The 17,353-nt window shown below is 39.6% G+C and overlaps 1 protein-coding gene across 2 annotated transcripts in view; it reads left to right on the top strand.

Moving 5' to 3' along the window:
• The window catches only part of Kaz (E3 ubiquitin-protein transferase Katazuke), a 116,685-nt gene that overhangs the window by 8,403 nt on the left and 90,929 nt on the right, over positions 1-17,353 (top strand). For both annotated transcript variants that reach the window (XM_071673425.1, XM_071673424.1), the window contains exon 3: positions 15,370-15,555. In XM_071673425.1, coding sequence (XP_071529526.1) covers positions 15,370-15,555 — 186 coding nt within the window. The remainder of the gene's footprint in view (positions 1-15,369; positions 15,556-17,353) is intronic.

Below are 17,353 nucleotides of genomic sequence, written 5' to 3'. Positions count from 1 at the left end.
CTCCTGTTGCTACCACAGTTCACTTTTGCACTTTCATTCCTTACAAGATCAACCCTCCTCAGAGCATGTATTGACTGACTAGATGCCATGATTATTTTTCTTGTGAGTTTTTCCATATCTACAAGGGATTTATTTGCCCCATTTTGGAGTACTTATTGCACACCTGGGGTGACTCATCCTGTGCCTCTTGTAGCAAAAGTGAAATCAAAAGCCTTTTCTCCTCATTAATCCACTCTGATGTTGCTGTCTTTTCCCTGTTCTGCAAGTAATATTTTGGCCATTGCTCTTGTGAGCTATTTTTATGTGTTCCTACCATATAGGCTTAGACTACTGGCATGTATTGGACTACTGCTTTTCATTGTTTCTGTATAGAGAGCAAGCATGTATGGACTGAGTAGTGTAACACTTCCTTTCCTCAAACAGCATAACTGTGAATTTCTTCCTTTTTTCATGTTTCCCTCTTCCTATAGTATTTCCATCTTTAAGAGTCAGATTTGCTCTGATGAGCTCTGATAAATATCCTCATTCTTTTCAGTTTTGCTGTGGATTTAGTCCCCAACTTAGTATGATCCACTAATTTTGAAACCATACAATGCTGCCCATTAACAGTATCATTAACATATATGAGAAAGAAAACCTGTCCCAAGACTGATTCCTGTGGCACAACACTTTTCACATTTATTCATTCAGAGGTTTGACCATTAATGACTACCCTTTGTTTATAGCCAGTTGGCCAGTTTCCTAACCAGAGTGCAACCCCATTGATGCCATGTTGCAACTTTTTTTTGTATGTGTGATTACTGACATGGCACGAGCAATCATGCCCTTAGTGAAGGCCATCTTGGATGAAAGTAACAAGTAAAAGAAAGAAGTTAATCAGGGCTCCACAAGTGTTTTTAAGCTTTATTATTAAAGGAAGAAAGATTATGTGAGTGAGGGAAAACAAAAGAAAGAAGAGAATTCCATAGCTTAGTTGTTTGTGGGAAGAAAGAGTCATCATAACAGCTGATCCTGAAGTGGCTGGTCTTCACATAGAAACTGTGGATTGCAGCAGCCAGATGCATCCCATGGGTCCAAACTTTGGGGCTGGGGATACATGCAGACAGTTCATAAGAACAATAGCCACAATAATACCTGTAGAATAGAAAGAGAGCAGCAGCATTACGTCACAGAAAGAAGGTTGAAGAGAGGTGGTGCCAAGAGAATTAATGAATTAAAGAAGGCTTTTGATTCTACTTTGGGTAGTTTAGAGGTCGAGGATGAGCCACCCCAGATATGTGAACAATATTCCATACTTAGGTGAACAAAACTCCTGTAGATATGAAATAGCTGCTCATGAGAAAACTGATTACAGCACCTATAAAACACTCCCAGCTTTTTTAAAATAGATCTTGTGATGTTGGTTTTGTGGATTTCCAGGACCAAGTGAAGGATATGGTTATACCCAACATATTTATATTATTACAAGGTTGAATTGTGGTGTTTTGAAATTGAACAAAGGGAAATGAATGATTCATAGGAAGAGACACAGGGGAAAATTGCATTTTAGCCCTCAAGTTTTACAAGTTACTGCTTTACCACTCTGAAATTCTCATTGGTGCAAATTGAGAGGAAATATAATCAGCACAAGAAAAAGTTTTACAGGGAGGAGGGGAAGAAAAGTGAGGTGAATCATGTAAAATGGAATTGTTAGCATAAAAGTGAATAACGTTAAGAAGAGGAAGAGAGATCATTTTTTGAGAAAAGAAAAATAGTGGGTGATAGGAGACAACTCTTAGGAACACTACTGTTGAAGAGATAGAAAGGGAAAGTTGTTTTGTGTACGAATACTGTATGTGTCTCTTACTTTCTCTATGCAATTTTACGTACTTTACTCTATATGGTGTCCTTGTTGCAGGTGTACTGCATGAATTTTACTTTATTAGAGATCATTTTGTGACTCTTTGTTAGCAGTAATAGAAACAGACACCATGGCCTAAGGTTCCCATTCCCCTTCTTGTGTTCCTGTGATACACAAGGGGTACCAAGTAACAAGTCAGGAGTCATCTACTGAGGAAGTCTCTGTGACCCCTCCTAGGACCTCTCATAATGAAACCTAAGTAAATTTTGTTTGTACATTATGCAGTAGTATACACTAGTTTATGGTGTTGATTTTGTGTTAAATCTTTGGAGTAATGATATCAGGATGTATTTTGTTGGCCATCTGTTTTTAGACAGGTGGATAGACACCCCAAATTGGAATTCCAATTGCACTTTGGGCACATGTCATACACAGAAGCAAGTTTTCATTATGAGCAAAATGTAAGCAATACCTTGGTTAGGATATCTTTGTCAAGAAACTTTTATTCTTTCCTAACATGACAAGAGTTTACAACAGTGACAACCAAGTTTGTTGAAAGAAAAAATGTTAAGTATTAAAAAAGGGGATCAATATGAGCTCCTCAAGTGTTTGTGCACCTGACTGTTATTATAGCTGAAAAAGTATAGGAAGAGGAAAAAAATTAAGAGAATTCCACAGCTTTGATATACGAAGAGGAAAAAGTACCATAAAAGTCAGTCCTTCCATGATTGGTCTTCATACACAACCTATGGAAAGAAGCAGCCCATCGCTTGCTATGGATCCAGGTTGTATAAGCTGGGACTTGCAGATAGATCATAAGAGTAGCGACCAAAATAACATGTGTAACACATGTCCTCTTACTTCTTCCCTTGGAATCCCTTTTATTTCTTTGAAGATCCTGCAACTCTCAGGAAGCTGGCAGCATTCTTATGTTGGGACAGTGGGTCACGAAGTGTAGTGATATTTCACGCCCATCTATGTGCAGAGAATGCAGGGGAATTGAGTATTAGGGGTTCAATGTCTTTGTTGTGGTAGTTGTATTGTGGACATGAAGTGTCTTAGGATATATTGAAATGTTGTTTGTAGTGTTGTAGGGAAGCATGATGTCCAGAGCATAGATGGGAAAGAGTGACTCACATTTGTATGGGAAATGTGGTGTCTGGTGGGTTGGAGTTTAAGAGTGACTCAGGTTATTTCAGTGTGTATGTGTGTCGTTAGTGTTCTATTTCTTAGAGGTGAGGGAATCTGTGAGCAGAGGTTACTGAAGTGTGAGGAAGGGATAAGCTTTTCATTTCTACTTAGTGGTGATGGTTGATTATGGATTGGTTTGGGCAGGAGGGTTCTAGTGATGTTATGTAGAATTGAGTGCCAAGCATGTTGAGGTTGGATTGTATTGGGAGGGTCTGTGTTTCCTTGTGTGGGTTGAGTGTTTGTGTTGGCCAGGCTATCTATCTATGAAGCCCATTCCCTTCTGGAATTTTCTTAAGGGGTGGCCACAGCAATAGTCTCCGTAACTAATGAACTCCACTGCTGCGTCTTAGCTTTTAGTGCCTCATCCTTGATGGGCCACTGGCAGAGAGCAAGTCTAGAGCATTGTTTGCAGAGGCTCCCACCTAATGTTCCCACTGACTACTTCTTCCTAATGCTCCTGCCTAATTTTCCTGCTTAATACTTATACCTAATGTTTCTACATAATGTTCCTACCAAAATGTTCCCTCCTTTTACTTCTGTCTATTGCTCCTACCATTTTGCCAAAAGGTCGAGTTAGCAATTAGTGCTCTCCTTAGGAAAATCTAGAGTTACAAGGAATGAGCTGAGTGAATAAAGTGTTACATGTGACAAGGAGAGATTGTATGTGTATGGACAGAATGCCAGTAGCCCACATGTGGGTGAAACATAAAGGAAAGACAGCTGCCTATGTCAGAGTAGTGCAACTTGACAACCACTGAAGTGCTGGCTTACTATGCAGCTGTCACTAATATTCCTGATAGCCAGGCGGGTAGTACTTGTAATATACCTCCCTGGGTGTTGACTGCCTACCAACCACTACCTACCAGGCAGCCATTGATTGTTCTGAATACATTATGTTGTTTGGTTTTCAGCTTTGTTATGTTTGCTTTTGAGAGAATGGAAGACCAGGCAGATGAGGTGTAGTTTAAAGTGGAGCAGATGAATTGTTTGTATGGGATGTTAAGGGATTCTTTTTCTTGTCCAACAGAAAGAGAGAAGGAAGCAACATTGCAGATGGAAAGATATTTTAAAATAGTTGATAGCATGGGATTTGATTTAGCATAAGGCTTTTGATTCCACTTTGTTTAAAAGAGTGGTGGAAAAAGAGCCACCCTAGATATGCAAGCAGCACCCCATATAAGGTGGATGAAACCCCAGCAGGTATGGAATAATTGCTTTAAAGAAATTAACTGCAGAACTTATACAACATCCCATACTTTTGCGAAGCATATTTTTTGTTTTCATGTGGGGTATTGTAATGCAGAACATATGTTATTGTGGGGTTGATATGTAGAGTTCCAAAATATGATAATAGGGAAAGTGAGATTTAGATAGAACTACAGGCGGAGATTGCATTTTCTTATTGTTTGATTTTTACTGCTCATGATTCCCCAAAATCTTTTAGGGATGGTGACTCAACATTAGTAAGATAAGAAAGAATATTGCCCATGCACCTCACCTTACAGAAGCCATAATAGTGATCAAAGAAAAGACGAGATTCAAGATGTCGAAGGATATGAGAGTTGCAGAGGGATTTTAAAGTCTTTGGAAATGGTAGGAGCCAAAGCAACTGGACAATAGTTCGAGAGGGTAGAACAGTCACCTTTCTTTGGGATGGGATATACCAACGCATGCTTTCAAGAAGGAAAAGTTTTGGCTTATAAACAGAAACAGATCAGACAAGCAAGCACAGGTGCAAGTTCAGAGGCACACTCTTCCAGTGCACGGGGATGGATGCCATCAGGACCATAAGTCTTGCTTGTGTCTGGAGAGAGAAGTACTTTTTGGATAATCTGAAAAGAGATTACAGGGAAGGGCATATGATTATCAAGAGATGCATCAGGGGACAGAAGAATGTTAAGTCATTCAAGGTAGATTCATAGGAGAAATGGGAGCCAAAGAGATTTTTTGTTTAAGGAAAGGACAGCTGCAGTGCCATAAGAACAGAAAAGTGAAGGAAGGGTAGAGTGACAGAAGTTGTTAGTGATGCCCTTAGCTAAAGACCAGAAAGACCTATCAGTGGATGTTTTGTAGTCAAAGACTTGTCCCACACCATGAAACATTTTAGAGATGTCAAGGACAGCAACAAGCGATCCACTAAATTCTCTTAGAGAGGAGACCTAGCGATTGTATATTTTGATGTTAAGATCACTGTTGAATTATCTATCTGTCTGTTTATTTGCATCTCTGACACCTGTTCCCTCGAGGAACTCCTGTCAACAGGATGGACATGGCACAAGTCTCCACTTGTCCTTACATGCCTCCCTTGCATACACCATTCCATGCATTCTTCCACCATTTCTCTCCCTCCGGTACTCTTCCACTTTATTATATCTTCATGCCACAGATGGTCATCCTCTCACATCATCTCCTTTAATTGTACTATTGTACACTCTTCTTGTAAATTGCCTGTTTTACTTTTTTTTTCACATGCCCACACCACCTCAAGGTATTATGTTTCACCCTTTCTACCACTCCACAATTCATGCCCTTTGCATTGCCTGCCATACAACATCTCTCATACATGCCTTATTTCTTTCTTCATCCCATTTAGTCGAACCACATGCTCCTCTCAAATAACTCATTTCCACCATGACTCATCCTGTGTCCATGTTATGCTTGCATAGGTCTAGGTCAGGAGGATTACTATGTCCCGTAATCCTTTCTTCATTTTCATACTTACACCTCTACCCTTCATTATCTGCTTAAGAGACCCAATGACTTTTTTACCCTCTAATGCTGTCTCCCTTATCTCTCCTTCCATATCACCAAACTTACCCTATATGGCCCCTGAATACTTAGTTTTCTCACCTCTAAAACTTAAAGAAGGGAATGAGATTGTAAGTGTTAAGGAAAGCAAGAGTTAAGGAGAGTTTTAAAGACTGTAATTAGCAGAAGTGATTAGTAGAAGGGTTAGAACAGATTTCCCTTGTAGGAGTGAGTGATCAAGGCTTGCTTCTAAAAAGAATGGAAATTTTGGATTTTTAGACAAAGATGAAATAGGCAAGCAAGCATCAGAACTAGATCAAAGTCATAGTCCTTTACTGGGAGATATGCCATCCAGCCTTTTGTGCCAATGGCAGGGAAAATACTCCAATGACCATGCACAAGAAAGACATAGAAGAGAAATAAGTTTAGCTGGAGATGAGGAATGGAGTGAAAATACATACAGGAGGATGAAAGGCATGCATGGGATAGAGTGAATTGGAATGATGTGGTATGTCAGAGGACTGAACCAGGGCATGTGAAGCATCCAGGGTAAACCATGAAAAGTTTTGAGGGGCTTGGTTGTGACTAAGGAGCTGTGGTTTTTGTAAATTGCAAATGACAGCTAGAGAATGGATGTGAGCATATGCAGCATTTCTTTGTCTGTTCCTGGTGTTACCTCAATAACACAGAAAACAGGAATCAAGTATGAAAGAAAGTATTCATTCACTCATTACTCACTTATATCATTAAGTATGATTTACTTTGCAGTATTGTACATTAACAGTACTCATGCTTATTCATCATGGATTTACAAACACTTGTTTCATTTGTCAACATTAACATCATTGGTAGGTGCAAGAGTATGTATCATTTAATATGAAAACAGGTTTTACCATACTTTGCCTTCATAAGGTTATGCCATAAGTGAAAATTCACCTGTGGCTAGGTTGTATCAATAGGAGTACAGTCTCATCAAAGAGCTTCTCACTCCAAAGGTGTCAGTCATTTCTCTGTTAATGGAAGTAGTGTAGCTCCTGAGCTTGAATGAGTTCTAGAAGGGATTCCAGGGCAATTATGAATTAAAGCAGCCAGGATTTTGGTCATATTGTTTTTTACATACTCTTTTTTTTTTTTTCCGCTGTCTCCCGCGTTTGCGAGGTAGCGCAAGGAAACAAACGAAAGAAATGGCCCAACCCACCCTCATACACATGTATATACATACGTCCACACACGCAAATATACATACCTACACAGCTTTCCATGGTTTACCCCAGACGCTTCACATGCCCTGATTCAATCCACTGCCAGCACGTCAACCCCGGTATACCACATCACTCCAATTCACTCTATTCCTTGCCCTCCTTTCACCCTCCTGCATGTTCAGGCCCCGATCACAGAAAATCTTTTTCACTCCATCTTTCCACCTCCAATTTGGTCTCCCTCTTCTCCTCGTTCCCTCCACCTCCGACACATATATCCTCTTGGTCAACCTTTCCTCACTCATTCTCTCCATGTGCCCAAACCATTTCAAAACACCCTCTTCTGCTCTCTCAACCACGCTCTTTTTATTTCCACACATCTCTCTTACCCTTACGTTACTTACTCGATCAAACCACCTCACACCACACATTGTCCTCAAACATCTCATTTCCAGCACATCCATCCTCCTGCGCACCACTCTATCCATAGCCCACGCCTCGCAACCATACAACATTGTTGGAACCACTATTCCTTCAAACATACCCATTTTTGCTTTCCGAGATAATGTTCTCGACTTCCACACATTCTTCAAGGCTCCCAGAATTTTCGCCCCCTCCCCCACCCTATGATCCACTTCCGCTTCCATGGTTCCATCCGCTGCCAGATCCACTCCCAGATATCTAAAACACTTTACTTCCTCCAGTTTTTCTCCATTCAAACTCACCTCCCAATTGACTTGACCCTCAACCCTACTGTACCTAATAACCTTGCTCTTATTCACATTTACTCTTAACTTTCTTCTTTCACACACTTTACCAAACTCAGTCACCAGCTTCTGCAGTTTCTCACATGAATCAGCCACCAGCGCTGTATCATCAGCGAACAACAACTGACTCACTTCCCAAGCTCTCTCATCCCCAACAGACTTCATACTTGCCCCTCTTACCAAAACTCTTGCATTCACCTCCCTAACAACCCCATCCATAAACAAATTAAACAACCATGGAGACATCACACACCCCTGCCACAAACCTACATTCACTGAGAACCAATCACTTTCCTCTCTTCCTACACGTACACATGCCGTACATCCTCGATAAAAACTTTTCACTGCTTCTAACAACTTTCCTCCCACACCATATATTCTTAATACCTTCCACAGAGCATCTCTATCAACTTTATCATATGCCTTCTCCAGATCCATAAATGCTACATACAAATCCATTTGCTTTTCTAAGTATTTCTCACATACATTCTTCAAAGCAAACACCTGATCCACACATCCTCTACCACTTCTGAAACCACACTGCTCTTCCCCAATCTGATGCTCTGTACATGCCTTCACCCTCTCAATCAATACCCTCCCATATAATTTACCAGGAATACTCAATAAACTTATACCTCTGTAATTTGAGCACTCACTCTTATCCCCTTTGCCTTTGTACAATGGCACTATGCAAGCATTCCGCCAATCCTCAGGCACCTCACCATGAGTCATACATACATTAAATAACCTTACCAACCAGTCAACAATACAGTCACCCCCTTTTTTTATAAATTCCACTGCAATACCATCCAAACCTGCTGCCTTGCCGGCTTTCATCTTCCGCAAAGCTTTTACTACCTCTTCTCTGTTTACCAAATCATTTTCCCTAACCCTCTCACTTTGCACACCACCTCGACCAAAACACCCTATATCTGCCACTCTATCATCAAACACATTCAACAAACCTTCAAAATACTCACTCCATCTCCTTCTCACATCACCACTACTTGTTATCACCTCCCCATTTGCGCCCTTCACTGAAGTTCCCATTTGCTCCCTTGTCTTACGCACTTTATTTACCTCCTTCCAGAACATCTTTTTATTCTCCCTAAAATTTAATGATACTCATTACTGTTTATAAAGATTAACTTATGCAAGAGATTTAAAGATATCAGACTTGTCATACAAAAGTTGTACACAGTTTCTTAAGATACTGTACAAAACATTACTTGAGTCCCAGTTAATATCTGTCTATCTATCTATCTATATCTCTGATACCCATTCCATCTGGGAACTCCCATCAACTGGTGGCCAAGGCAAAAGTCTCCATTTATTCCTGTCCTTACGTGCTTCCCTCGCATGCACCATTCCATGCATTCTTCCTGTTTCTCTCCCTCCAATATTCCCCCACACTATTTGCCCATGTTACAGGTGGTCTTCCACTCACACCAACCCCTTTAATTGTACTATCATACTCTCCTTGTAAACTTCCAGTCTTGCATACTTTCCACATGCCCAAACCACCTCAAAGTATTTTGTTTCACCCATTCTACCACCCCACAATTCATTCCCTTTGCATCCTTTGCCACACCATATCTCTCATACTCCCTTTCATTTTATCTTCATTCCATCTAGTCACACCACATGCTCACTTCCATAACCTGGATTCTTGACCTCTGTTCCTTATTCCATATCCATGTTTTGGCTGCATAGGTCAGGGTTGCTTTCCCTTAATCCTCCCCTCACTTCCGTACTTACACCTCTACCCTTCATTATTCTGTTAAGGGACCCAGTGACTCTTCTACCCTGTACTGCACTCTCCCTTAACTCTCCTTCTGTATCACCACACTTACCCAAGACAGCTCCCAGATTATTAAATTCTCTCACTTCTTCCACAGTCTTCCCCCCCCCCCCCCCCCCCCCAGCATGATTTAGTACACTTTCTTCTTTCAGTCTATATGGTTTTACAAAATCTATACTTTCACTTTGTTTTCTTTCAAACATCATTACTTTACTTTTACCTGTATGCTTACACACATCATAAAACACTTACAACCTTCTGCAACTCCTCTTCATTCTCGGCAAACAACACAAGCTCATCCAGAAACGAGTTTGCCACTAGCCACCATATCTCACAGCCATCTCTGCACCTCTTCTCCCTAGATTTGCTTTCATCTCTCTTATCATTCCATCCATGTATATATTAAAAAGCCACAGTGATATCACAACCCTGCCTCACGCCTACATTTATCCCAAAATGTACTCTCAGCTCTCCGTCCACTCATACACACACATTTGTTCCTCTATAGAAGACTTTTACACCATCCAACTGTTTTCTCCCTATACGATATATCTTACACATCCCGCAAAGCATTCTACTCGACTCTATCATACACTTTCTCCAGATCCATAAAAATTGCATACAACTTCTTACCTTTTGCTAAATACTTTTCCAGTCATCTTTACTACAGAAATCTGATTCACTCACACGTCCCCTACCTTTCCTAAAACCCCATTGCTCTTCAACTATTCTGCATTCAATCACTTCCATCACTCTGACAATTAATATTCTTGCATCCACTTTACCTGGTGTACTGGACAGACTTATTCCCATATAATTGCTACATACATCCTTTGCACCTTTTCCTTTGAGTAAAGGAACAATAATAGCTTTTCTCTAATCCTCAGGCACATCCTTCTGTTTCCATGCTAGATTATTTATAAAATGAATCCACTATCACACTTTCTCCTCCATATTTCAGCATTTCAGCTGTAATCCCATCCACTCCAGGTGCCTTTCCTACCTTCAGCCTCATTATTGCCCCTCTTACCTCCCTCGTTGCCATAGGGCCCTGCACTTGTACCCCCTTCCTCTCCTCCTCGATACCCGTGCATGTAACAACTGCTGCTTCCCCTTCTCCCAATTAGCCTTTTGTCAGTGTTAGGTAAAACGATGGAAAAATATGAGATAAAATTGTCACATTTCTAGAACACAAAGTTATATCGGACAACCAACATGGTTTCCACAATAGGAGGTCCTTCCTGATGAAGTTGCTGGAATTTTTCAATGTTGTTTATTAGAATTGGGACAAAAAAGTACTGTCTGATGTAGTATATTTAGATTTCCACAAGGCTTTCGATAAAGTACCTCACAAGAGATGTTTACATAAACTCAAAGCACATGGAATCGGTGAAGAGCTCTGTACATGGATCAGAGACTGACTTACCGGAAGAAAGCAGTTTGGAGTATTAAATAGTGAGGCCTCAGATTGGCTAGATGTAACAAGTGGTGTGCCATAGGGGTTGGTCCTAGGTCCCATTCTTCTCATAATATACATTAATGACCTAGAACTCGGTCTCATATCTAAGATCTCCAAATTTGCTGATGATACTAAACAAGGAAGTAGATCTGTAAACAGGCAGAACTACATAATGATTCAAAGAGATCTTAACTTAGACAGATGTGTTCAGACAGATGGCAAATGAAGTTTAATAGAGACAAATGTAAAGTTATACACTTCAGAGACAAGAATATACGTTACAACTGTGAGCTATTTGGAAATGCTAACTAAAGTAAATGAAGAAAACTATCTTGGAGTTGTCATTAGCAGCAATCTGAAGTACACTAAACAGTGTCTAGCTGCAAGTAAAAAAAAGCAACCAAATGTTAGATTTCATAGCCAGGATTATAGATTACAAGACACCAGAAACAATTCTCACACTTTATGAGTAATTGGGCCTCTAGAAGGTTAATGTGCTGCAGCAGGGAGTCAGTGATAGCTTAAAATCTGCTGAGCAGAATTACATTTTCTTGTCAAGTTAAACTCCTTTTCTTTTTTACCAGACAACACAGTCATGGGCCAATCAGGCCTCCTTTTGTCTTTCTCATCTTCATTTCACTTCTTTCTTTTGATTCAGCAATTCCCCTTCCTTACTTCTCACATCATTTCCACTCTTACATCCACCTCTTTCCTTTTTCACCTCCTTCCAGTATAGTTTCTTGTTATCCTGAAACTTTTCACTTAACTTTCTTCCAGAACCTTCATCTACTCTTTCTTTGCTCTCCTCTATCAGCTTCTTAACATTCTGCTTATATATTTTGTATTCTTCCCTCCATCTATGCTGAACTTCCACTGGTACATTCCTATTGAGCAATCTACCATGTGCATTTTTCTTCTCTTGCAAAACATTTCTAATCTCTTCTGTCCACCATGCATTGCCCTTTTTTATCCTGTATCTCACTACCTTGTATCCAATTACTGATTCTACAACCTTTACTAGTATTAATCTAAACATTTTAAGCACCTCATTCACACATGACTGTGTTATACATTCACTGCACTTCCATCTAAGATTTCAGTTACCTTTCTTTCATACTCTTCTCAGTGTTTTTCCTGATTCTTCTTCTCACTTACCAACACTTTTACCTCTCCATTCCTCTTTACACCATACCTCCACTTTTCTCTGATCCTCATCCCTACAAGAACCATGAAATGGCCAGAGTCTCCAAAGAATTCTCTCATGACTAGCATCTAGCACAGCCTTTCTCGGTCTTTCATCCACTGCCACATAGTCAGTCAAAGCCTTTTGCTCTTCTCTTCCATTATTCCTCGTCTACGTATATATATGGATCATCTTGTGCTGAAAAAAGGTGTTCACAATGGATGAATACCTCTCAGCACAAATATCCACACGATAGCTTCCTTTCTCATTTACTCCAGGCACTCCCCATTTACCAACTATCTCATCAATTCAATCACATCCCACTTTTGCTTTCATATCACCCAGTAGGACCATGCTTCCCTCTTTCTCAAAACTGTTTATACATTCATTCATATTCCTCCAGAAAAGCTTCATTTCATCCTTACCTAACACAGTCTTCATATTCACAGATGCATATACACATACCCATGCATATTTCACAATCCCAGTCTTTCCTTTCTCCCACACTATTCTTGATCCATTCCATCCATGCTCTGTAACATCCTCCCATATTCTAATGTTCAACTCATAATTTCTGCATCCATAAATATACAGGCTCATAACATGACTACTTCAACAATATGTATACAGGTTGCATCTTCCCACCCTCATTTGAATTAAAGGGCACACTTTTCACATCCAGAGATGCTTTATGTCACTCACAACTATAGTTAGTGTCAGGAAAAATACCTGTGTCAGTTACCCATAAATCACAGCAAAGGAAAGCACTGCCCTGTCCTTCCCAAGTGCATTTACTCACTGCTCTCCAAAACAGTGTTTAAATGTAGCCATTTGTACTTGAGCTAGCAAATTAGTGATTGTTTGTAGCTCATCAGTGCAACCCTCAACATCAGTTTTCTGTGGCACTTAGCTTTGTGCAGCACAGCTCTCTCATGTTCCAGTCATAGGAATCATTCTTCAGTGCAGTCAACTGGCATTGACACTGACACTTTCACTCCTACCCATCACTCTCAACAGTTGTCCTTACCCAACCTACACCTGCACTCTTCAGTATCTACCCCAAAAGCTTGCTGTAGATAACAAGTGTCTCATAAACTAGCTATCAATCTCATAAGCCCACCTGTGGGAGACCCTGAAGAACTGGGTCATGCTAGGCAAGTCCTGTTGTGATCATAGTGCAGCTGTTTAGGGCTTTGAACCATTTATTAGCTTCTAACCATGACTAAGTTATCTAATTACAAAATTTAATTGATTCAGCAGCTCCATCATTAGCATTATGTGAACTGACTACATAATTGAATATATAATGGTATGTGTTTGTCATTTAATTAGTGTTTGTCATAAAGGTACCTTTAATTTGCTAGCTTGATGGATAATAGAGTAATTACTAGCATAACCTTCTTCAACATTAGTTCACCTAAGGAATGTTCAATTCCTCAAAGGTTTTTCAGTTAGTGCTTCAGCCATTAACTACTCAGATAGCCCACAGTACATTTAACATAGAACCCTTGGTGACCTTGAGGATCTTGTTCATGAAAGATTATCTCTTAATCCCAGAATCAATACTTGGAGATATGAGAAATGAATGTTAGCCATCCTTATTTATGAAAAGTCCATCTTCCTCAGCTAGTGTACTGATGCTATGCTAGTTGAAATACTTGATGATTAGTCTATCCAAGCAAGAAGAAAGGTCCTGCATCTTTATTCTACGAGATAGAGAAATTTAGTGATAGCTATATTAAAACTTTTATGAAATACTATCGTTTTAGTCCATTCATCACACTGCAAAATTTCCTTAATGTCATGGAAGTTTACATAGGAGTGTTTGCTTGTTCACTCAGCCCCTTTCAAGCCTTTGTTTGCAAGGAACATCTTTTTTTTTTATCAAAAAGTTTGTATTTCTGTTACAATTTGGGTTAACTTAGGGAATGAGCTCCTCCCTTGGTTAGTTAAGGAATCTCTGATTCAGTGAGATAGGCAAAAGGTTGATTGCATTTGACAAGCACTTTTTTAGGTGATGCCTGTTGTTAGTTCTGGTCAGTTTCCCTTTAGTGTCTCTTGATATGCCACCTTGAGAAGAATCCAGTCAAGATCAGAAGCCAAATTGTAACCACAGACTCATTTTTTCTTATGCTCATAGAGTTCTGTCCCAAGGTGTGAAACATGAGTTTTGAAACACAAGAAAGTCTTACTGAAGATAAAGCTATATATAAACATCCATTTTTTTTCCATCTCTTTCATCCCCACTGTCCTTTTTCAAAACCATTTTGTGAGCCCTAACACTAATAGTCTTGGGCAGACTCAAGTGGGTAGTGGGTGATATTGGTTGGTTACCAGAGGACACCTCCTTCAGCTTTGTGCTGATAAGTTATGGCATGTGCAGCATTATTTTATAGTTTCTGAATTGCAGGGAATGATCATTAGAGAGCCTCAGAGAAGTTTAAGAGCATGTTATTTGATGTTCCTAGTGCATGCACCATGCTTAGGCAGTAAATTAGTTTTTCAGCTCCTATATGAGCAAGTTCTCTCATGCTCATAGGACTTTTCCTCCAGGAGAGAAATGGTTACCTAAATTTAAAACATACATTTTCCATACAAATGTATGTATGATTCATATAGTGATGATTCACATAGTGGATCTTAAATCTCAAGCACAGATATCTTTTTTCATGCATTCATCAAAGACTATTCAGTCTCTTCTGTTTCCCCATAACCATCTCTTTATCAGTATCCTAACTGCAACATGTGCAATTCAGATTGTACATGGTGTTTGCCTCTAGTATACACTTTCACATGTAAGTAGTTAGAGTGATTATTTGCTGCTTTGCAATTAGTGCACTCCCAGGCACATTCTTCCATTCTAGAAACATCTTAAAAATAATTACTTGTGGAAAACATACTTATCCACTTGGTACTTCTAGTTCACTCTCACTCATTCTCATTCTAATGAACATGTTGAGCTGACTGTTCATGCAACTACCACTCATTTCATTTACTGAACATTTACCACTCATTTTATTTTCTATTCATGTGATGTTCAGATTATTCTGCCACAGTAGCAGGGAATTGCATGATAGAAGTACTTGTAAGGTGCCCATTAGTATCTAAATTTCATATTTCACCAAAATGATTTTGATATTAGAATCCAGTCTTGAAATAGTTTTTCTCCATTTTTATATAGGTACCATATGATGTTCTCAACAAGAAATTCCGCTTGGCTCAGAAGACTTTAGACAGAGAAGTCTGTCATGTAACTTCTGCAGTAACAGAGTTGGAGCGTGTCCTTTTTACAGACAACCGCAGTGCCTCTCATATCTCATCTCTACTTGGGGGTGTTGTAGAAAAATTGTCTTCCTTCAAACGTAAGGTATGTGATCCATCTTCAGTGGAATACCTGCTACCAGTGGCATCTAGAAGAAAACTTGTTATAATTAGCTTTAAGATGTTTATCTCAAAGGTAACTGCCTGAAGCATTAGTATTTATTTTATTTATTATACTTTGTCGCTGTCTCCCACGTTAGTGAGGTAGCACAAGGAAACAATGAAAGAATGACCCCACCCACCCACCCTCATACACATGTATATTCATACACGTCCACATATGCATATGTACATACCTATACATCTCAACGTATACATATATATACACATACAGACATATACATATATACACATGTACATAATTCATACTGTCTGCCCTTATTCATTCCCGTCGCCACCCCGCCACACATGAAATAACATCCCCCTCCCCCCCGCATGTGTGCAAGGTAGCACTAGGAAAAGACAACAAAGGCCACATTCATTCACACTCAGTCTCTAGCTGTCATGTATAATACACCGAAACCACAGCTCCCTTTCCACATCCAGGCCCCACAAAACTTTCCATGGTTTACCCCAGACACTTCACATGCCCTGGTTCAATCCATTGACAGCACGTCGACCCCGGTATACCACATCGTTCCAATTCACTCTATTCCTTGCATGCCTTTCACCCTCTTGCATGTTCAGGCCCCAATCACTCAAAATCTTTTTCACCCCATCTTTCCACCTCCAATTTGGTCTGCCACTTCTTGTTCCCTCCACCTCTGACACATATATCCTCTTTGTCAATCTTTCCTCACTCATTCTCTCCATGTGACCAAACCATTTCAAAACACCCACTTCTGCTCTCTCAACCACACTCTTTTTATTACCATGAAGCATTAGTGTAATGAAAAATTTATTTGATTAGTATTTGAATGATAGAATTTGCTTGTACATTAAAACAAAATGTCAGAAAATATGTAAATCAAGTGTCACTCATTATGTTTTTTAAGTGAGAGTGATTATCCTGTGCTTCAATAATTAATACATGCAAATACTTGTCGCAACATACAACATGCACGCATTACGCCAAGTTTGAATACTCGATCGCTGTGATAGAATAGATGAAACATAATGTTTTGAGGTGGTTTGGGCCTGTAGAAAGAATGCAAGACTGGGAGTTTACAAGGAGAGTGTATGATAGTACAATTAAAGAGGAAGACCACATGTGACTGGGTAAATAGGGTGGAGGAATACTGGAGGTAGAGAAACAGAGGAAGAATGCGTGGAATGGTGTATGTGAGGGAGGTATGTAAGGACAGGGATAAATGGAGACTCTTTTTGCTGAGGCCACCCCTTGATTGAGTTCCTGGAGGGAATGAGCATCAGAGTTGTAGCTAGATAGTGAGATACATCTGCACAGTACAGGAAGTTTTATAGAGCAAAGTCTATGGTTTATATATTATGCATCACAGTAAGTGATGAAAAGTTTCACATTGATTGAATTGTAGTAATATTTTGGCTGAAATGCATTATGTATTTAATGGTGAATGTTAAGTGATAAATAGTTTCACATTCTTTTGAGTTACCATGATATAATGGTTGACATTGATATAACTAAGAGAAAACTGAGTTATTTCTCTCCCTAGTTGTGCAGTTATTCATGAATTATTTATGACATTCACAATAGTAGGCAAAGGACTATTCTTGTATCTGTTTGTACGAGCACTGGTTGGTTCAAGGCAGTTGTGGTGGTGGATGTCATTTAGTTGAGATTGGGGTGGAAGGAGGCCTAAATGACAAAGTGAGGACCCTGCTGTTGCTGGTATATATCAATTTCATGAATATTAAACTGGATGACT

The sequence above is a fragment of the Panulirus ornatus genome, chromosome 19, assembly GCF_036320965.1.
Source record: "Panulirus ornatus isolate Po-2019 chromosome 19, ASM3632096v1, whole genome shotgun sequence".
Lineage (NCBI taxonomy): Eukaryota > Metazoa > Arthropoda > Malacostraca > Decapoda > Palinuridae > Panulirus > Panulirus ornatus.
The sequence above is the reverse complement of the archived record's forward strand: the minus strand, read 5'-3'. Positions and strand labels throughout refer to the sequence as shown.